Genomic DNA, 23,436 nt, shown 5'->3' with positions numbered 1-23,436 from the left:
TATATATATATATATATATGATAGACATATTACACATGGTGACTCTTCTCTTTAGATTTTTAGTCTGAGCTCATGGGAACCATCTCACATGAACTGTGACACGTTCCCATCACTCCCTGACAAGAAGAAACTGCACAGTGACTTCATAGATAAGAGACAAAGAGCGCTTCCTTAAAGATGTCCTATATACATATTTATATATACATATATAGCATTTTATTTAAAACGTCATTGAGCATATACAGTTCTTGGGCTTTTTCCAGGGGACACTGCACCTAAGGTTCAAAACACACAAAATAGATCCCTTTAAACAGTTCTCGTTTGGGGGGTTTACAAAAGTCAATGTTTCACAATCACGAAGCAGAAAGGTACAGGAGTCTGAGACCATTTCCAGGCAGATTCCTCTCCAGTCACTGTATGTGGAGTAGTTTTGGAAACCCAGACTATGACATACATATTCTTACAAATGATTCTTACTAGGGGCCTCCCTGGGTTTACCAAAGAAACAAAGAAAATTAGAGGCAAAACAGGAATGGGACCCCCTAAACACACACGAAATACTCATCGAATGAGGGGAGGGGGGGAGGACACAGGGTCTCCATCTTCAGCACATCCCAGCTGAAAAACGACAGTACAGATACAGCCTTATTTGGTCACGGCCTACTTGGTTGCTACATGAACACAACTCCACCTAAGACACAGAAAGGAAAATTTAAAGCTATTTACACAGATAACATCATGAACTAGAGAGAGCAGTATCCCCCCCCCCCCCCATGGTGTTCACATCCACAAAGGGGCCACAGGGCTCACAGAAGAGGCAAGCCAGCCAGGCTGCTCACACAGCGTCCCCTGAAAGTTCCAGTGTACACACAGATGCCACATTGCCACATAGCACCCAAGGTTTGCTCAGTGAGGTGGGCTATACAGTCTACAGGCCCTCACAATTCTGAGCTCCGAACACAAAATCCTGTCCTGTGGCCGAAAGGCTGCTCTACTCTTCCATCTGGTAGGCCTGAGGGTCAGGCGATTTGTTCCTTTGCATAGACAATTACAATGCTGTCTCCCGCTGGCCCAGGAGTAACAACTCACTGAAATTAGAAGCTCACCATGGTACAACAGAGACACTCTGAAGACGTCAGAGATCCTGGCTCACCGAAGGGAGGGGGTGACACCTTCAAACTAGTACACCCAAGAGCAACACCCCCCACCCCCACTTGTTCCTTTGCAAACACAGCAGAGGGGCTGATGAGGAAGGAGGCCAGGGAGGGAGAGCACAAAAGAAGGGTCAGCATTTTAAAAGACACCTTCCCAAAGGGATTCTAAACTAGCGAGCAGTCTTGGGATACTGAATTCCCCATCCAAACGGCTAAGGCCTGGAGGACTTTTGGCTCCAGGGGCTCCCACGCCTGCCCACCGATATCCATCCATGGGTATAATTCCTCTCAAGAAAGGGACTTTCAGAGAAGCATGGTGGGAAGACGCAGCTGGCTCCATGTAGCCCCATGGAGGTAAGACGTTAGGAATTTAAAAAATCCGACACTCCAAATCCTCCAACGTGGAATACTGTGGAAAATAACTGAAACACAGGCTTCTCGGGCTTGTTCTGGTTAGACAGCTGCATGTTTGGCCCAGCTCAATTGCCACCGCTCTCTGCCACAGGGACAATTGTTGAGTACACAACCCCAGCAGGCCCCTTCTGAGTCTTTGGCTGCTGACATTTGGTGTTAAGAAAGACAAAGCTTTAGTTACCACCTAGTAAAGGGTTTCAGAGTTCACACTCTTTAGGGAGGTATACCACGAGCCAGAGAGCAGGGGCAGGCTGAGCCAAGAGATTTAGGGCTGAAAGAGCCTTTCATTAAAGGAAGTAGCCACACAACCCCCAAGACACCCGTAAAGCCTTGACTGGGAAATCAAATGCTTTTCATTACACAAGGCTTCCTCGGAGGCAAGCAGGTCCGGCTGTAAGTCAGTCAGACATAGTTCCTAAACACACAGAAAGACATTTTGCAGACGTCTGAGTGTGTTGTCTTTTGACCTTTCCAGAAATGCTCCAAGGACCAACCTGTGACACAGACGTTACTGTTCTGGGACAGGGTGACTTGGAGCCTGGGTGAACAGTGAGCAAGCCCAATGCACAGAGCAGTATCAGTGCTGGGTAGGTCTGCCATGGACGGGAACAAATCCCTCTCCTCACGGTTGATCTACACACCTCATTTTTTCGTCTTCACAATCCCACAACACAAACGGGGTTTGGCCATCGACTAAAACCCTTCCACCCACAGGGTCTCCTGAAGAGAATTCCTAGATACGTTTCCAACTAAAACCAGAAGGACCTTGGGTTTTAGGATAATTTGAATTTGGGTTTTCCAGGCTTTGCTTCTGCTCTGTTGTCCTGAGATGTGCCTTGGCAGTAAACGAACTGGGAGAATGTTGTCACACACCATATAAGATATTTACACTCCAATGCGGACTCTAGTGGCCCTATGACTGGGGAAGGTCAAGGTGAGACCCAGAGAGGAGTACTGAGAAGCAAAATATGAAAGGCATTGAGAATATGGCAATGCTCCCAAAGACAGTGGCTCAGGTCTCCAGGGACTTCCAAGACTTTCTCGTTTCCTGTCTGCACATGACTTTGAGAACTGGGCAGATGTGGGAAGAGGGCCATGCTGCTGGAACACGCCTGAGCAGTCTCCCACAGCATGACATTCTTCCAGAGAAGCAAATGGTTGCCACAAACCATTCCCTACGGCCATGTCTGGGGTGGTGAAGACTTCCTGAAGGAGGAGGGTGCACAGCTGGATGAAGATGCTCCTGACATGGCAGCAACCCGGTTCTCAGGCAACAAGTTGGCACACACACACAGTATGTCCCCTGCCGGACTGGGTACTGGTTCTACACAGTGGGGTGACTTTGTTCCTGAGGAGGAAGGCACCAGGCCTTTCCTAAGAAATTATCTACAACTCTAGGAATGTGGATGACTTATTAGCCTGGGGGATATGCTCCTCTGCCCTCCTCTGGGAAGAAAAAAATTATCTTAAACACAAGAGCTGGAGTCGCCTCTTGTGTGTTTTGGGGGAATTACACCATTTTTTTGTTTTTTTGTTTGTTTTTTCTTTGCTGGGTTGGAAGAGTGTCTGAATCATACCAAGTTGATGATACTTGGAAGACCAGAGGAACAGGACTAAGCAATCAGATGTTGATCTGAGGGCCCCTGGGCAGAGCAGCAGTCTGCTCAAGAGGCAGGTGGTTCTTAAGCTGGACTTTGCTGTTCCTCCCAGCAAGGAAGCAGGAGGCAGACAGGACACCCATGCGTGTGCTTTTGCTATGCCTGTGAGGCAATGCCCAGCGGTGGAGGCGGATGCACAGTGGGGAAGTGGGGCTCAGCTCTTAGGTTTCTACATCATGATTCCTTTGAAGAAGAGGGTGGGCAGCATGGGAACGACCAGCCCCAGTTCAAATTCACTTTTATACTCAGGAGTCATTCCATCTACCCTTGAATGGAGACGGCAGGAAGAGAGGAGAGGCAGCTAACAGACCTGTGACTCTCACACTTCCTGTGGAGTGGAGAAGAGTCAACGACCTAGGAAGCCTGAATCCCACACTCTCCCCTAATGAAGTATGGCTGACTGACGGACAGAAGGATTCCTCAGCTACTGTATTAGATGCTGCTTCCTATGCGTCTCCAGGACACAGAAGGTAGGCGAGCACCTACACAGTCCAGAAGTGAAAAACCAACCTCTCACAGCAAAATCTCGAGACTGGCAGATGACAGGGGGACTGTGGGTCCGAGGAAACACCCACATTTTGAAGCACACGTTGACTTGGTGAGGAAACAGAACTCAGGGGTAAAAATGTTATACAACAAAGACTAACTCCCACACGGTGCATTGCTCTGGACCACTACACACGTGTGTGGGACACAGAATGTGGGACAAGCCAGATCGGGCTGGTCTCTGATAATGGAAACTGCCCAGCAACATTTTGGAAAGTCCCAGTGAACAGAAATGAGAAAGATTCAAGGAATGTCAAAAAGGAAAAAAAAAAAAAAAAAAAAAAAATCCCTGCCTCACCCCATTACCACAAAAGAATCTAGAGGGAGACAGGAAGTGGGGGAAGGGATGAGACAGAGCAAGGCAGAATCCCTGAAACAGCCGGAGCTTTCGACAAGATGGGTGCTCACACTTTCTGAGGCATGGTCCTTCACTTTTCAATGGGGCTCTTCACCTGGAGAGAATCCGGCAGCTTGACAGGCTGAGGAGTCTCCTGCCGGTTACACCTGAAATGGCTGTCCCTGCTATTCTAGATCAAATAAATAAATGTGTATGCCTGTGCCCCAAATAGGCAATAGCCACCTAGGAACCCTACAATAGAGACCGAGAGAAACGTAACACCCAGTAGCAGGCTGTGTGTCTTGCTCTTATTCAGTGTCCAGACCTGGGACTAAAGAAGAAACGGAAACTCAAGAGTCATCTTGAAGCAAAGCCAGAGAGGCCTTTGGGCTGCAAATTCCCCATCTGGGCTGGGAAGAAATTGCATCACCTGGAATCCAGCCCAGGCACTCCCCAGTTCCGGCCCTGCGTAGAGGCAACCCAGCTTTCTCCCCTTCTGTCCTCCCAGTCCCCTAGGTCACTTTCACGACAGTTTGTTCCCATGTATTAAAGGAATAACGTAGACAGAAATGTCGTCTCCTGAGCCCAGCCGGTCATCTGCTATCCGCCATCCTCTGTCCTTCAGGACGCCCCGGGCACGCATCACCAAGTCCTGAGCTGCCAGCGTGTACCTGTGCAAGGAGGGGGCAGGGGGGAGGACACAGGAATAAGACAAGTCAGGAGTCAGAACAGCATGGGCAGACACAAGGCCCAGGGAGACTGGGCAGGAACATCACTATGGCCATACATTTTCCAACTATCTTTAAAATTACAACAAAAACAACAAGCTGGCGAGAGCCATCTTCTCCCCAGATGTGTGAGGTCTGATGGTTTTTTTTTTTTTTGGATGAACAAGGTTCTGCGTTAAATGATCTACATTATCCCACTGCTCAGCTACTCTTGAGGTTATTTGTTACAATGGACCCAGGAGAATCCTAATTTGGTGTTACTAGATCTTAACAAAGATCCACACCCGCCCAGCTGTCCATGACAAAGAGTATTTAGCTAAATAAGTACATGAGAAAAAAAAAAATAAAAATAAAACCCAACCCAACCCAGGAACTTCTGTCAACCCATTTATTTTTAAGGCTAGCTTCCTTTTGTATCAAAAAGGAGTAGTGTGTTTTCCATTCATGGCTGTGGTAAACCTTTTTGAAAAATAGGTTCAAAAAATTTAAAGAGGTGGTGGCGCACGCCTGTAATCCCAGCACTCAGGAGGCAGAGCCAGGTGGATCTCTGTGAGTTCGAGGCCAGTCTGGGCTACAGAGCTAGTCCAGGACAGGCTCCAAAAGCTACAGAGAAACCCTGTCTCAAAAAACCAAAAAACAAACAAACAAACAAACCAAAAAAAAAACCCCCCAAAAACAAAAAAAAACCCCAAAACCAAAAAACCAAAAAAAAAAAAAAAAAAAAAAACCCCAAAAGCCTACAACATGTGGTCTAGGAAAATAACAAGAAAGTGAAGGGCGGTGGGTGGGGGTGACTGGGAAAGCCTCCGTGTGGGTGACTTTATCTATGTGTTTATTGGTGTGATGCTTTCATGTTAAGGGCAGTGAGGGATCACTCGAGAATTTGAAAAGATGATTGTTCACTGAGATTTCAATGGTAAACTTCAAACAGATGACGCTAAGCTAGCCAAGAGACTAACTAACATCGAGAGAAAAAAGTGTAACTTACATGAAGCGTTCTTTGCGGGCACCGGCTTCTATTAACCTTGAGGCATAAGAATGAACTACAGCACTGGCAGCTCCCTACTCAATATGGATCAGTGCAGAGTGCCTTACTTGAGAGACTTCAACGAAGTCTGGCAGGGCTGGACTTAGTGTGCCATGGGTTATTTTCTAAGCCTATGCCAGGAAACAAGTGATTCATCTTTTCTTTCTTTCTGATTTCACGTTCACCAAATAACCCGCTGATTACCATCTGCCTCCCTGTATAGGCTTGCCTACCAGGGAAGAATATTGCTACTTTTTGTGTTTTGAAAGTATCAGTATTTCTCTGTATAAATGGCAACTGGCATTTTGGTTTAAAGATCAATTTTGTCAGCTTGGGGAAGGCAAACCCAGCTCTGATAACGAGTCTGTTACCTGTACCATGATTAAATCATGTTTGGAACCTAAGCAGCTAACAGGCAGGTTCTGATAAGTCACCAGGAAAATAAATGTCACCCTATGTATGGCCTCTTGGAAGCCCGACAATGGGGCTTTTTACAAGGCACTCACGGCCATTCCCTGCTTGGAGTACCTCAGCATTACCTCTGGGATCTCAGGACAGATGCCCGTGTGTTCCCTAAACCTCCTAAGAATGTATAGCACTCTGGTTAAAACAGAGTTGCTTTTAAGAACAAGGGTTTCAGCAAATGATCGGGGCTGGGAACATTCCAAGTTGTACAGCCTTGAAGAATTAAGTCTATTCATACAGCCCAGGTGGCCAGCGTGTGTGTTATAAACCATATTGTACTTAATGCAAAATGAACGTCACCTCCGTGTTGGATGGATAGTGGGGAGGTAGGAGAGACACCTTTTTCTAACTATACTGAGAAGATTATTGGCGTGATATAGAAGTCTGTTATACTTGAGGGAAGATGCAACCAGTTTGTCCTAACTAAGGAGTCTCTTCTTGTGGTCCAGAAATAAAGAGAGGGCTACAGAGATGGCCTCAGGGAGCAGTTAAGAACACCTATCGCTTTTTAAAAAGACTGTCGTAGTTCAATTCCCAGTGTGCATATGGTGGTTCAAACTATTCAGAACTCCAGTTTCAGTGGGTCTGATGCCCTCCATGGGCTCCAGACAGGCATGCGGTGCACAAACATTTATACAGGCAAAGCATCCATACACATACAAATAAAATAAATATTAAAACAATAGAGAACAACAGCCAAGGAGGCCTTAGGCTGAAGAACTACATGAATACCCCAGTCCCACATTCTACAGATTCAGGACAGTCTCTATGGGGCTTGCCTGAGGTCATTCTTAGTTGTATACTGTATTGTACATGTAAGACATAACCAGGAGCTCAGCAATAATATTGCCACTGGCAACATTAGGGTGATGCTTATCATCTTGGTGATTGATCATCTCTGGACCTTTTCTTTGGAGACACAGTAGTGGTGCACACCTTTAATCCCAGCACTCGGGAGGCAGAGGCAGGCGGATCTCTGGGAGTTCAAGGCCAGCCTGGTCTACAGAGTGAGTTCTAGGACGGTCAAAAACTCTATCTCAAAGAGAGGGAGAGGGAGAGAGAGGGAGGGGGAGAGGGAGGGTGGAAGGAGGGAGAGAGAGAGAGAGAGAGAGAGAGAGAGAGAGAGAGAGAGAAGCAATTTTGCTGACTCAGTGAGTTCATTCCTTCATCAGGTTGAATACACCTAAACCAGCTTAAGAGATGAGTTGTGGACATGGTACCCTGTGGGAAAACGTGGCAGACAAGGAGACAGATGTTTTAAAAAGTCAGAAAAAGAAGCCCTGACAAGCCCAGACACAGTTCTTGATGGCTGTCTCCTCAGGAGGCAAACAGGCCTGAGCAGGTCCTGCCGTCACAAGAAATGGGCTGGGGGACCAGGACAAGATTAGTCACGACAGCCCAGGCGGGAGCAGCCCTGCACTGTGACTGCTCATAGCTTTGGGTATTTCACTGTTTGTTTGTGGGGGACAAGGTTTTGCCCTAGAGGCAAGGTTGTCCTTGAACTCACAATTGTCCTGCCTCAGCCTCTGAGGTACTGAGATCACAGACATGTACCTTCCTGCCTGGCATTCTCAGTATTTTTAAATGGTCAGAGTTAGCTTTGGCATTTTTTCCCCGTTTCTGTACACACACATGAAAATTCCATACATGTATATAGTAGAGCTTTGACTTTTTAAAGTTGAGTACTGGGTCACCTGGAGACAATGGCTCCATTCAATGAAGTTTGACTTTTAAAATATAGTCGTCACTTACTGCAAGATAAATTGTTTGAGATTTCACTATCCATCTGTTTTTCCTGAGGTTTTGATTGTGAGCCTAGGCTTGACCAAACCATCTCTCCAGCCCTTCCCTTAGCTTTTGAGCTGATTGGAGACAGAGCCTCTCACTCGTGCTGAACTGGACCTGGAAGATGACCTTGAACTTCTGATCTCCTGCCTCTACTTCCAGAGTCCTAGGATCCTGTGTACCACCCTGTCCAGTTTTATGGGGTCTTGGAGGTTGAAGCCAGGGCTCTGCGTATGCTAGGCAAGTACTCTACCAACTAAGCTATATCCCCAGGTTCTGGACTTCCTGATACAGAAATCTACCCCTGTTCCTCTAATTACTTTCTTTTCATTTAGATCCCCAGCCTCTTACCAGGAGGCCCTATACCCCTCCCTCTCCATCCATCCTCTGACTGCCCAATCCCAAGGCAGCATCTCCATACTCATTCCACTCAGCATAGCCTGCTGACTGTGTTCTTGAACCCTGGACTCTCCTCTTGAACACCCTTTTCTTGTTCTGGTAGCCACGGCATGACACGTCCCCATTCACCCGTGTCTCAGTTTCCATAACCCATGGCACCTGTTCTCTCTGACGCTCCTTAATTTTCTTTGTAGGCCCCAATCATGACTTGGGAAGAACTCGATAAATGTTTTCGCTTCCACAGAGTCACTAACCCATCAACCATCCCTATTAGAATAGTGACATTCTAATCCCAGAAGCGAGAAATCACAGTCCTTTTCAACGCCCCTTTCTCACCTTGATGATATTAGATTATAAAGCTTACAGAGCTATTACTTCTAAATCTCATCGTATTGTAATCTGAGTGTTATTATTTCTTCAATGGTGCATGGCTAATTAAGAGAAAACCCAACTTTAGAGTCATTAAGAGTTACATTTATAGGCGGCAGCGGCGGCGGCGGCGGCGGCGGCGGCGGCGCACGTCTTTAATCCCAGCACTCGGGAGGCAGAGGCAGGCGGATCTCTGTGAGTTCAAGACCAGCCTGGTCTACAGAGCGAGATCTAGGACAGGCTCCAAAGCTACTATCTGACCTTTTGCTTTCACTATAACACAACATAGACATCCATACACGTATGGAGTCTTATTTTGTGTTTTTTACTTTCCTCTTATTTTCTACCATATTAATAGCTTTTGAACATTCACACCCCACACAAAGGAGATTTGGAGATATCATTTCTGTTCATTTGGAATCCTACTCAATTTTTAATATATACAGCTCACCATTTCTGCCTTATTCCTAAAAATCTAAAATAACATCAGAACACCCTCCTTCACCACCCATATAATGGTGTAATATTCTAGCTTGCCTTGGCTTCTAGCCTCCACGAGTCACCCTTATCATTTATTGTTTGGGCATGTGAGGGAACCAACACCCTCACAAACGTCTTCGCTTCTCTCAGTCCATTTCCACTCTGAACTTCGTTTCCTGCTGTAGAAGTACATTAAGATGATGCCTTTAGCAATCGCTTACGTCATCTTGAGACAACGAAATTTCTGATTTCACTTAGAGTAATAATGTTTCCAAGTGCAGTATTGGAGACTGTTATTGTCACTCAAGTGTTATGGGGTGTGTGTGTGTGCGCGCGCAAGCGTGTATGTGCATCAGAAAAGGGTGTCGAATCCCCTGGAGCTGGAGTTCCATGTATTCATAAGTCATCTGATATGGTTCTGGGAACCAAACTCCAGTCCTCTGCATAAGCACTTTTATTTATGGAAGATGATGATGATTATGATTATTATTATTATGATTATTATTACTTACTTTACTTACTTACATACATACATCCCACCCACCCATCCATGTGTACATGTTTATGAGCATGTCACAACATGCACATGAAGGTCAGAGAACACTTTGCAGAGTCTGTTCTCTCCTTCCACCACGTGGGCTCCAGGGATCCGACTAAGTTCATCGGGCATGGCGTCCAGGGCCCTTACAGGATGAGCCGTCTCCAGCCCTGAGGGTTTTTTTTTTTTTTTTTTAAAGATTTATTTATTAATTACGTATACAGAAGAGGGCACCAGATCTCATTACAGATGGTTGTGAGCCACCATGTGGGTGCTGGGAATTGAACTCAGGACCTCTGGAAGAGCAGCCGATGCTCTTAACCTCTGAGCCGTCTCTCCAGCCCGCCCTGAGGTTTTTATAACATTCCCTTACCATTGTACCTTTCAGACATAGCCTACGCTTGCCCTTTACTCCTCTGACTGTTTCTTCAGAAGATTACTACTCCGTCCATTCAGTGAACTACTTCATGACAGCGACAGTTTCTGCCTTGACTTCCTCTGGTTCTTCCCCAAATCCACCTCAGGTTTTCTCTGGAGGGTGGGTAAGGGCGCTCCATCGTCTCTTTCTACTTTTTCTCCACATGTTTTAAGGTAAGGTACAAGCTTTTCTTCTGAAATCAGTTGTTGACTATGTGCCCAGGGTTGTCTACAGATTTAAAACAATCTTTGGTATGAATGTATATATGTGTGTGGGTGGGTGGGGTATTATGGGTTTTTCCAGTGCATCACATATTTATGTTAATTTGGGGGCTTAGGATCCCCATGTCATAGCAGTAGTATGAAGGCTGACTTCACATTTGTCCCATGTGCTAGGTCTATATAGCCATTTCCTCCATAACCCCGAGCCTTAATCTTGTCAGGTATCTGCCCTCAGAAACCACGTGCTTCTGGGAGGTAGAGGCTCCAACCTAAGGAATAAGTTCAGGGAACATTCCAGGACTTCTGAGCCCCACCCTATTCTGAGGAGCTGAGATTCCTTCCTTCCTTCCTTCCTTCCTTCCTTCCTTCCTTCCTTCCTCCCTCCCTCCCTCCCTCCCTCCCTTCCTTTCTTTTGGAGCTGAGGATCGAACCCAGGGCCTTAAGCGCTCTACCACTGAGCTAAATCCCGAACTCCCTGAGATTCTTTCTACGCACGCCTGCCTTCTCTTTGCTCGGCTTCAAGAGCGCTGCGATGTTCCTCCCCATCAGACAGCTCTCTGTAGGACTCTGCATCCTACCAGTGAGACCTGGACCTGGACTTTCCAGACAGCTTCCTGACATGCCTTTTACGGGATCCGAAACCCCAAACTCGAACAAGGAGGCCCTCGTAAGGAAACGTTCCCCACAGACTGAGCTCAGCTCCCGGAGAAGGCGTCTTTTGTTGCAGCCGCTAGGATGGGCCAAGCTGGTAGACACCTCACTATCCCCCACGTTCAAAAGTCAGTTTGTTCCAAGCATGGAACTAGTCCAAGGCTGCTTTTCATTGAGACTCGCACACAGAGAAATCCCCTCAGCTACCTCTCTGCTCCTGGTTTGTTTTCCAAGGTTCAGAAGTGGCCTGGGTTGGTGGCAATGAAGAAAATACTTCTTATGGCCATGAAACAGGAGGACACTAAGAACTGGTACTGAGACCGAACACAAGGACATCTATGTGCCACAGCCTGAGGGGCATGAACATGAAGCAAACACAAAACACACAGCCCCGGGCGGGACAGGGGTGGGGGGGGGGGGGCAGCTGATGAAAGCACAGGAGATGGGTTGTGGGGCACCTGGGACCTGGCAAGCTGAGGTGGCTGGCAATTCTGGATGCTGGATGTGCAACAGCCATAGGGCCGAGACCAAGGCCTTCCTCACAGATGCTTGCCCAGGCCGCTTCCGGGAACTGCGGTCATTGGAAATGCTCATTTTCTCCAAGGCTAAGAATCTCCCCAGGAGATGAATTTTGAATTTTAAGATCGCTTTTCTTCTCTGCCTGAAGCTTTCAATATCGATCAACAAAGTTCTGCAATAAGGAAATGGCTGCCAGGGAAGGATGGACAGCAGGGATGGCAGAGAAAACAGAAGAGGAGAGGGGGTGGAACTCTGGGAAGGCTGACGCTCTTTTGCATGCACGGAGGGAAGGCAATAAACCCTCAGGAGTGTCTGCTGTGTGGCAATTCTTCTGTCTCCTTTTTAGTGACTCAGACAAGGGGCTTAGAGGTTACGGACCTGAGGCTTTAATCTATCTAATTAATCTTTATCAACAAAAAATCGGGAGTCAAATATTGGGGTAATAACCCGAAAGATCAGAGAACAGGGAGATGCCACCAGTTGCTTCCTATCTCTTCCATTCCTCCTTCCAAAAGATCTTCTGTCTGCCCCGCCTTACCACTTCCTGTATTCTCTCTACAGTCCTCCAAACCTCTATGGTCAGCTAGTGGCTAGCTCCGCCCTCTGACTCCAAGCAAGCTTCATTTGTTAGAACACAATCAAAATGTCACACAACATCGACCACCTAGATTTGGTCTTTGCTTTCACACCACCCAGATGGATGTAGCTTCGTGGGCTCCTCTTTTTCTTACTTGTAAGTCTGGAGTAGAAATACTGTATATCTCAAGGCTTCTGCAGAGAAAAGATTCCCTTCCATAAGCATCCAATATGGTGGCCGGCACATGGCCAGAGAAGTGTTAACCATCGTCCTTCTCCTCATTAGACTTCAAATGCTTTTCTTCTTCCCACAAGCTTTTGCCTTAAGCCATTTACCTCTTACAGAGGCTGTTTCCCACGGGGCTATCTTGGCATTAGTATAGGACTGTCAAAAATAAGTCAACTTCAGGCTAACCGTCCTTACAATCATTAATAGCTGTAGCCGGGTGGGAACGTCCACTAGTCATTTGGACGGTGCAGAAAGGGTTCTCTAGGAGGGAGGGTAGGTGGGCAAGAACTGGGGAATTAATGGGTTCCAAATATTTGCATATAAAAGGAGCCTCCATCTGCTGGCCCACACCCCCTCAGCAATACAATGTGATGGGGAGGGAGGAGGAGGAGCCCCCACTTTGCATGCTGAGCAGGTTTCTGAGATTTAAGAGGGGAGAAAAACTCCCCAGCTTTGGAACACTGGCAGGGGTCTATGGTGCTGAGCGGAGGGCCGGGGTTGACTTGGAGGTGGCCTTTGTTGTGCTTAGAAAGCAGTAATTGGTTTTGAGAGGAGGCATATATATTAGGTGAACCCATGGGAGCTGGGTCTCAGGACCAAGATCTGAAGCTCCTGAAGCTACTCAGGGTGTCAGAAGCCCCTGGTTTAGGCCAAGAAGCCCAAGACACTAGAACAAGGCTAGAGGGAGCACCCCACCCCGTGGGAAGAGTGAGGATCCCCTGCCCCCTGCTATATCTACCCACTGCCAGGCTTTGTCCACTTCTCAGTCCCCTGGCGGTGGCTGGGCTCCCCGGTTTCTTCAGTGGTGAATGTTTATTTTCGTTCAACTCCCAAACAGCAACATTTCAATACAAGGAGGAATAATAACCCAGCTCCTTCTCAGTCCTCCCCGGGCAAGCTCTTGCAAATTCCCTGATGTGGCCACACAGCTTAGTCCTCACCCGGCTTTGCTCTGCCAGCCCCAGCAACAAACAGCACAGATAAAGAAGACTGTCTGTGGGCTGCAGAGGCTGCTGCTGCAGCCAGGGTCTCAGGCGGACTTCCAGATTCCCACGGATCGGAATATGCTAAACAGCGCACTAGGAACACAAAAAAATGCAGATTTTTATCTAGTCTACCAACACCAGATCAAACACTCAGGCATTTGTTCCTAAAACCTGCAAGCAATAAGTTGGAGGGTGGGGGAGGGGAGAGGAGGGAGGGGCATAGTTTTTGGAAAGCACATGGTGCAGCTGAGAAATTAGTTCAACTAACTTACAGAAAGATTTCAAAAAAAAAAAAAAAATTAGCGAGAACTTTTGTTGTCTCTTGCCAAAATAAATTAGATATGACCGGAGTAATTCAAACTGGCATTTAATACCTCCGCTAAGGCTGCAGGTGGGGTGTCTGACCTTCAACCTCCCCATTTCTTCTCAAGGCCCTCAACTAATCAGAGGGCAGAAGCCAAGAATACCCTTACCAGCAAAAAGGCATCTCATGCTTGAGGGAGAGGGATTTTGGCACACCGGTCCTTTGAGGACTCCTTCAGACTCTTGACAGGGCCCGGCACAGTTTTAGCATGCAGTTAGCATATGCCAGGTCTTCCGTTGGCAGAGATCACACGTACTCCCCTTGTGGCACGGCAGGGCCAGTGGAGAGTTGTTAGCAAGGTAGAAAGAGCAAGGTTGCTATAGACAGGTTTGGGAGATACGGGGGTGGGCAAAGCCCTGCAAAGATTTGCTTCAGCACTTGCATTGAGAGAGAGATCACGACATGTTTTCCTCATCCCTCTTACCTCCCCTTCAGTAATAGTAGTGATTTATTAATGATAAATTATAATAGTAATAAACACTTGACTCCCCTCTGACAAAAACCGTTCAGCTTCTTCACAGATAGTTCACACATTTGCTCCCCACTTTGCTCCCCACTTTGAATAATCTCCCTGGGAGACCCACCCGTGAACCTCCAGCTTTGCAGAGGGGATGGCCAGTTCTTCATGTTTTACCTTAGAGGTCGTCTCCGAATCATGCCTTATCTTTACGTTTTAAAAAAGAATCTGACCAGAGTTCTAGGAACAAGGGTTCGGTGCAGCCCGAACCCGGTGACCTCCGACAACCTCCCTCTGGAATGTTAGCGTGAGGTGCTCCCTATGAATGGTTCATTTTGTGACACCCCCACCCCCCCCCCCGCCCACCACAGAAGAGTCAAAGACTTGCCAGCTTCACAGCACTTCAGGACAAACTCCAATACAACAAAGGGGAAGACCCACACCCACTGCACTCAGATTCTGGGTTTTCCACAAAGCTGTCGCTTAATGCTCTGGTCCCTTTGTGGGGAGAGTTCAAAGAGAGGAAAAGCTGGGGTTCCTCAGACTACAGGGCCCATTTGTACCCCCACCTCACCCCCCCCCCCAGCCCCCCATGCCATGCCAGAGAGGAAGGAATGAGGGTCAGCAGTCTGTTAACTGGTCTTTATGTTAACCAACTCTACTCTCAAAGCATGAAAGTGGCTGTTTTATATCCCTCTTTTGGGGGACTGTGTCATCGAGGGAAGACAGTGCTGGCGATGTGAGGGGAGCGGCTGTCATCAGGAAAAATCAAAGGGAGAAAACCCACACATAGCACAAACAAGAAACCCCAAACTCTGGCCTGTTGCTGGTCAACCTGGGCCCTGCTTCCTTCTGCTGGCTTCCTTTCCAGACAGCTAGGGAAACCTGGTTCGTGTCTCAGGGTTGAGACGGGTCTATAGAGAATATCAAACATGCTCTTTTGCTTTGCTTCCTCTCTGATCTCCCAGGCTTTTCCCACACTCGGAGTGCATCTTTTCTTTCTTATTTTGAATCAAACAATGGGCGGGTCCCATCTGGTCGGCCCCACTCAGGCTCGGGCACACCCACTGTCTACTTCTCCAACATCATGATTCCAGAAGCAAACCTAGGGTCCTGGGTACATTTACAGGGAAAGGAATGTAAAGGTGAATAGGGCCTCTGGAATCGTGGGCTTTTCCTCATCTCAGAATTGTGACGGGGCTAAGACATAGGGTAACTTCCCTTTCAGTTCGCATTTTCCAGAATAGTACAGATCCCAGCCAAGAGAGTCCTGGAGCACTCAGTGTTCATGGGCCTCTCAAGGAGACAGGCTAAGGCTGGGACCTTCCTGCCAAATTTACAGCTTATGTGCAACAATGCCATGCATTTTACATAATTCCAGAGCTTAAAACAAATTAAGTCTCTCTGGCTTCCCAGTACGGCTTCCATTACTAGGGCACACACAGGGTGCCCCAGCCATCCAAAGGCTGTTACTCAGCAATGCTTCCTGATCATGCTTCGTAACGAACAAATCACTCAAGTTCTGTTTCATTACCACAGGCTCCCTTTTCTCACAAAGCATGTGTGTAATCACTAATCTCATCAATTCAGAAAGCCCAGAGATGGGATGGCTGCTTCCACACCTTCTCTGATGACACTCCCCAAGGCTAGCACAACCAGCCTCACTGAGTGCTGGGCTTCCCTTCCTCATCTCCAACCACACCATTCTGCTGCAGGCCTCAGGCTGATTTAATTCTTCAGATTTTTAAACAGCCATTGTTCCAGGCTAAATTCTCTTTTTAATTATTCAAGTGGCAACTTCTGGAAGTTTTTGTGATTCCTCCCCCACCCCCCGGACTTTAGATTGTGAGAGGGTAGGAGAGGAGTCTGTTTTACCACAGAGATTCTTCCCCAGTGTTCTAACAAACCTTGGCCTTCAAAATGAGCCTTTCAGAGCATTTGCCAAAGTGAATGAATCTAAATAGGAACTATCCTATAAAGTAGAAAATCTTGACGCATTTGACCCCTACATTCTGTTAAAAATCAACCCAGAAATTTTTCTTCTCAATAGTCTCTCCCTTATTTATTTATTTATTTTTGTTATTTATTTGGTAGCTCAGGCTGAACTCAAACTTGCTATGGATGATCTTGAGCTACCAATCTTCCTGACTGCACACTTAGAGTGTTAGAATAACAGGTGAATACCACCATGCTTGGGTTATAGGGGTGCTGAGGATCGAACCTGGGGCTTTGTGTATGCTGGGCAGCATTCTAGCTAGGTAGACCCCTAGCTCTTCTGCTGTGGATATCGCTCTGTGTAAATACAGTTCTGATTGGCCAGTGGCCAGGCAGGAAGTATAGGCGGGACAAGAGAGAAAAGAATTCTGGGAAGCAGAAGGCTGGGGAGAGACACTGCCAGCCGCTGCCATGAAAAGCAACATGTAAAGACACTGGTAAGCCACAAGCCGTGTGGCAAAGTATAGACTAACAGAAATGGGTTAATTTAAGATAGAAAAGGTAGATAACAAGAAGCCTGCCACGGCCAGACAGTTTCTAAACAATGTAAGTTTCTGTGTGCTTTCTTGGTTGGGTCTGAGCAACTGTGGGACTGGCAGGTAAGAGAGATTTGTCCTGACTGGGCCAGGCAGGAAAACTCCAACTACACTCTTCCAGCCTCTCTCTTCTTGAAAATTTAGCTCCACCCGTTCATTCCCCTGTCTCCCCCATGTCAGGTTTTGACTTCCCATTCTTTAGAGGCACATTAAAATCAAAACAAACAAAACCATTTTTTAAATTGCTGTCTCTGCACGTTCTCCTGAACCTCAGGTGCCTGCTCTTACTGGGCGCGCACGCACACACACACACACACACACACACACACACACAGTCTGTAGGTTTTTAACTCCATGGTGGTCACATTTGTTGCCATGGAGAGAGATGGGCTAGTAAACAAAGAAAGAGCCTGGAGAGATGCAAAGTCATTCCTAACTTGCAGCTGGCTTTCCAGAGCTTTATAGACATCATCACAGAAGAGCAAACTCACACGCTAACAGGTAGGATACACAATGTGGGTGAAAACTAGAAATGGAGATGAGCAAGAACCAAGTGAGAGCCAAGGGAAGAAGGACTGTTAACCAGAGTTCCATCAACACCTCTGCCCCGGAGCAGTTAAGCCAAATCATTGTAGGAGGAAAAATGAACCAGACTTTTTTCTTTGGTAAAAACCCCACCAACCAGCTCCCAAATCCTGACACAGAGATTTAGGATTAATTTTGAATGCTCAGCCCAGCTTAGGTTCATTTCTGGCTAGCTCTTTTTAACTTAACCTGTTTCTCTTCATCTACCTTTTGCCTTGGGGCTTTTTATTTGCTTCTTGTGTCTGTCTGTCTTTCCCCTCTTTCCCTTCATTTTCTCTCTCTCTCTCTCTCTCTCTCTCTCTCTCTCTCTCTCTCTCTCTCTCTCTCTCTCTCTCTCCTGAGCCTAGATGTCTCCTCCTATTTATTCTCTCTGCCCACCAGCCCCGCCTATCCTTTCTCTACCTCGCTATTGGCCACTCAGCTCTTCATCAGACCAATCAGGTGCCTTAGGCAGGCAAGGTGAAACAGATGCCACACATCTTTACATAATCAAACACACATCCTTGCATCCTTAAACAAATGCAGCACAAACAAAGGTAACACACCTCTACACAGTTGGAGTAATATTCCGCAGCACAAACAGATGTAACACATCTTTGCCTAGTGAAAATGACATTCCACAACAAACCTCCTCCTGCATCTATGCCCCCAGTGCTGAGACTATAGGTACGCACCAACACACCGTGCTGTTCTTTAGATGAACTCAGGGCTTCATCTGTGCCAGGGAAGGGCTCTATCAATGGAGCTACACCCTCAGCTTGTGTGTCTTACTGCTCTGTGAGAGTCCTTTATGTAGAATGGATACAAATCCCTCTTCAGTTAAACAAGGTATGCTCATCTTCCCTTGGCTCATGGCTCACCATTTTGCTGTTTCTGTCTCTTGAAAGAAACAAAGCATGTGATTGCCAATGTACTAACATTGACCTTTAAAAAGGACTCATTTCTTTCTATGTATGTGTACAAGTGTCCATATGTCATGTGTGTGCACATGCCCTGGAGTGCAAAAGAGGGCACTGGATGTCCCTGGAGCGGGAGTTGCCGGTGGTTATGAACCACTGATGTAGATGCTGGGAACTGAACTTGGGTCCTGTGGAAGCCAGTAGGTGTTCTTAAGTGTTGAGCCTTCTCTCCAGCCCCTTATTGGTCTTAACAAAACAAAGCAAAAACCCGTTTGTGCTTTGTAAGAAATCCTTCCCAACTCCAAGGTCATGGGAAAACCTCCTGTGCTGTTTTCTAAAAGTTTTATTTACTTTTATTTTTACTTTTTAGAGGTCTCATTCTACCCAGGCTTACTATTTCTTTATTATTTTGGGGTAAGGGGCAATTTTAATTTTCCCTGTTGTGTTAATTATGCTTAGTTTTATCTTATTATCAAGCAGGGCAGGACTTTGTACGGCCTAAGTAAATGTTAAGCTATGACTCCGACTTCGTTCTTCTGCACTTGCCTTAGAATCAGCTTGTCAGACTCTGCGGAGCCATCCCGCTGGGGGATGGCTCAGGCATTAAGAGCAGCCGCAGCGCTTACAGAGACTCAAGTTCAATTCCCAGCACCCACAGGGCAGCTCACAACCTGCTGTAACTCCGGTTCCAGGGGACCTGATGACCTTTTCTGCCCTCTGTACTTACTGCCAAACACCCTTACCCATAAAATGAAATTTAAAAAAATCTATTGATATTTTTGACATACTTTAAAATTTAATTTTGAATTTATCTTTATTTTATGTGCCTTGGTGCTTTGCCTGTGCGTATGTCTGTGTGAGGGTGTTGGATCCCCTGGAACTGGAGTTACAGACATGTGTGAGCTGTCATGTGGGTCCTGGGAATTGATCCCAAGTCCTCTGGAAGAGCAGTCATTGCTCTTAACCACTGAGCCATCTCTCCAGTCCTCAAAAATCTATTGATATATTTATTATAATGTGCTATGTAGATTCAATAAAGGTTGAAATATCTTTATATCATTCTAGTGTTGATAATTGCCTCTTATATTTTCATTGTTGCTGCATCTGAGTTGTAACTACTTTGAACTACTGTTATCTGAATCCCATTTTTACTAATGTTCCAGAAAATGTATGGACTTTGTTAATTTTTATTGCCTTTTAAAATTGATTTCATCATTCATCATTAATGATCATTATTTGATTATGATAAATATACATATAACATAAGCCTGACTGTGTCTACCTTTTTAAAACTTATATCCAAAGTGCTTTTCTGTGGTTTTAGGTACACTTGTGTTACAGTGTAGCTACCACCCAGCATGGATCTCCTGTTTGTCTTCTTTTCCAATGGCAACTCATTACTCAACCACTTCCACGAAGTCCTTCCAACCCTAAAGCCCACTTCATGACTGCTCCTGGGACCTCTTCTACGAGGAATTCCACACAACATGTTACTTTTCTGACCGCCTGACATCCCTTAGGTGAGTGTGAACAACATGTTACTTTTCTGACCGCCTGACATCCCTTAGGTGAGTGTGAAGACGAAGTCCATTGTAGTTGGTCTGTGTTTCTCTCATGTGGTAAGATGCTTCAAAGAATCAAATTTTGGCTTTATAATTTATCCTCTTGGTATACGCGTTGTCCTTTTGGTCTTTATTTTTCTTCCTGTGACTTTCCTTGGAGACTTAGTCTGTGGCTTGCACTTCCAGCACTGGATGCTTGTTACTGATGTAAGCGCCATGGATTTGGAACCGGAAGTGTGCGGCATATGCCCAGGAGGAATACATACAGGTGGATAGCTTCGTAGAGCCTGGGAGCTACATGGACTCTTTTGTACGTGTTTATATGGAGCGCACAGGCTGAGAACACGACACATCTTTCTCTGAGGTTACAGGTTTCTTTCAGTCTTTGTTGTTGTTTTCTGTGGTCAAAAATGTCAGAGGGATGGGGTTGGGGAGCCTTAGAACACAGGGGAAATTCTAGATGGAGTTATGACAGGGAGGGAGGGCAGTCACTTGGTACATCAGAGGTGGTGCCTTAGCTTATAAACCAGGAAAAAAAAAAGAATGGCCAAGAGTCAGCCTTTACACTTTCCACATGTAGCACTACTTTCCAGACCCAGGTTATTTCTAGTTTGCAGTATAAATTGTCTCCTTGATTTACCAGATGTTCAGAAATATGGCTCACTTCCATGTGGGTTTCTTCCCTATCAACAGAGGCATTACACTATCATGCTAGTTTCTCTATTTACATTTATTTAAAGTTTACCAGTTAAATACTTTCAACATGTTCCCAAACAGAAAAAGAAACATAGCTTATTTAAGCTGATTACTATCCTCTGCCAGTTAACATGCTCTGCTCTTTTGTTGTTGTTGAGTTTGTTTTTGAGATGGGATCGAGATGTACCTCAGGCTGTTCTTTTTTTTTTTTTTTCTTTTTTGTTTATTCAAAGCTGAGGACGAACCCAGGGCCTTGGGCTTGCTAGGCAAGCACTCTACCACTGAGCTAAATCCCCAACCCCCTCAGGCTGTTCTTAAACTTGTGATTCTTCTGTTTCCAATGTCAAGTGTTAGGATTTTAGGTGAGTGTCACCATACCTGGCCAACACGCTATTTTAATCCAGTAAATTTGTTCTAACAACTTTAACCCTATCAGTGTTTTATATAAAGAATGTGGCCGGGTGGTGGCTGCGCATGCCCAGCAAATCGGGAGGCAGAGCCAGGTGGATCTCTGGGAGTTCCAGGCCAGCCTGGGCTACAGAGGAGATCTAGGACAGACACCAAATCTACACAGAGAAACCCCATGGGGGGGGGGGGGAAGAAATAAAGAATGTGTGTCTATGCTCATCCACATATTACTTATACTTTTATACTTCAGTTTCTTGGGTCTTTCCTCCAGGATCTTTCCTTTCTCTTCTAAGAGTACATCCTTCAGAATCTTCTTCAGAGATTGGTCGGCAATAACATTTCTCAGTTTCTGTTATGTTTGACATTTCTTTAATTCATATCCTTTATTAACAGTTTTCCTGTGCAGGAAAAATCTTCCAGATTGACAGCCTTTTGCTCGGACAACTGAAGATCCAACCCCAGGGTCTCTTGACTCTCCTATTGTGTCTGAGAAAATTGTTGTAACTCTACAGGATACTTCTGTGTCCATCTCCCTGAGGTGGCTGCATCTAAGGTTCTTTGGTTCCTTAAGAAGTACTTATTTAGGGCTGGAGAGATGGCTCAGCAGTTAAGAGTATTGGGTGCTCTTCCAGAGGACCTGGGTTTGATTCTCAGCACCCATATGTTAGCATATGACCATTGTATCTCTAGTTCCAGGGGTCCAGATACCCTTTTCTGGCCTATATGAGCATGGCACACATAGACATGTCATAGACACAGCAAGCAAAACATGAAAGCAAGTAAGTCTTTTAAAAAATTAAGAAATGTAAGTACCTATTTACAAATTTCCTGTACTGTTTTTTATGGGATTTGTTGGGTTTTCTAGATTTTAGGTTTAATGTTGCTCAAGACTTCTGTAATTCCCCTTTTCCTCATCTTTTATGTTATCTCCTTTTGGAAATATATCTAGAACATCTTAGGTTAACTTCCTACCTGTTTAATGTTCCACTGTTTCTTTTCTCATTTTTCTGAGCTATATGACAGATTATTTATTCAGACCAATTTTCTAACTCACCAATGTTTGCTTCAACTGTCCTTAACCTGGTCACTGAGGGTGACTTTCTTTCTTTCTACTAATACATATGTAATATATATATATATTATATAATTATATATATATATATTACATATATATTCTCTAGAAGTTCCATTTATATATTTTAAAGATGTATTTTTAATTGCATGTGTATGAGTGTTTTCCCTACATGTATGTATGCACACCATGTGTATGCGTGGTGCTTGTGGAGGCCAGAGAGGATGTTGGATTCCTTTGAACTGGAGTTACAGCCAGTTATGACTTGCCATGTAGGTGCTGGGAACTGAACCTGGGTCCTCTGTAAGAGCAGAAAGTTCTCTTAACCACTGAGCCATCTACCCAGCTCCCCATCATTTACATGTTTTTAAAATCTGCATAGTAATTTTCCTAATCTCTTCTCCTTGATCATATTTTCTTTTAGATTTTGGTTTTTGGAACTAGGGTTTCTCTGTGTGGTCCCTGCTGTTGTCCTGGAACTCATTCTATAGACCAGGTCAGCCTCCAACTCAGATATCCACCAGCCTCTGCCTCCAGAGTGCTGGGATTAAAGGGGTGTGCCACCATTCCTAGCTCTTCCTTGGACATGTTTTCCAAGCTCTTAAAATGTTCTAACGCAAGCCAAGACATTTATTTATATTTTTTTGCTAACCAATTCAGTAAGGGAGTATTTCTAGGCCCAGCTCTACTGTCTGCTGCTCTGCTGGCTTTTACTCGTGATGAATGACTTCCTGGTGTCATAGCCCAAGCTACCTTTCTTCTAGAGGTGTTTCCTTCTAGGATTCTGAGTCTTACAGGGCCGCTAGGGGTATTGACCCTGGCGGAATACTGTAAAGGAAAACTATTGGAACGGCCTTCTCCTTGCTCTGAACTTCCCCAAAGAAAGAATTTCCTACGGGATGATCAATGCATGGAAGGGGTGGTCATCGTTCCTCTCAGCAGGATCAAAAACCAGACTAACCGGAAGTGAGAACACGAGAAAGGAGGAAGGTGTGATGGTATGTACTATGAGCATTGCAGAGGGAGAGGCAGGGAGCTCATTCCAAGTGTGAGGACATCCTCGTCTATTGTATGGTGAGTTCTAGGCAAGCCAGAATTACATATTAAGACCTGTTCCAATTCCTCTTACTCCTCACAAAGAAAAAAAAAAGAAAAAGAAAAAGAAAAAGAAGTGTTGCACTTTTTTTTTTTTTTTTAAAGGGTTTCATGCAGCCCAGGTTGGCTTCAAATTCCTTACTTAGCTGAGGATGACCTTGAACTTCTTCCACATCCTAAGTGCTAGGATTACAGGCATGCACCACCAAGCTGTTTATGAGGTGCTATCAGATACAATACACTCGGGCCTTGTGCATACTCAGTAAG

The 23,436-nt window shown here is 45.7% G+C and overlaps 1 protein-coding gene across 1 annotated transcript in view; it reads right to left on the bottom strand.

Moving 5' to 3' along the window:
* Positions 1–201: 201 nt before the first annotated feature.
* The window catches only part of Ppm1h (protein phosphatase, Mg2+/Mn2+ dependent 1H), a 274,493-nt gene continuing 251,258 nt past the window's right edge, over positions 202–23,436 (bottom strand). Inside the window, exon 10 of the mRNA XM_036169724.1 lies at positions 202–4,780. Coding sequence (XP_036025617.1) covers positions 4,633–4,780 — 148 coding nt within the window. The 3' untranslated portion in view covers positions 202–4,632. The remainder of the gene's footprint in view (positions 4,781–23,436) is intronic.

This window comes from Onychomys torridus, chromosome 20 (assembly GCF_903995425.1).
Source record: "Onychomys torridus chromosome 20, mOncTor1.1, whole genome shotgun sequence".
NCBI classification, from domain to species: domain Eukaryota; kingdom Metazoa; phylum Chordata; class Mammalia; order Rodentia; family Cricetidae; genus Onychomys; species Onychomys torridus.
This window is presented reverse-complemented; position numbering and strand designations above follow the sequence as displayed.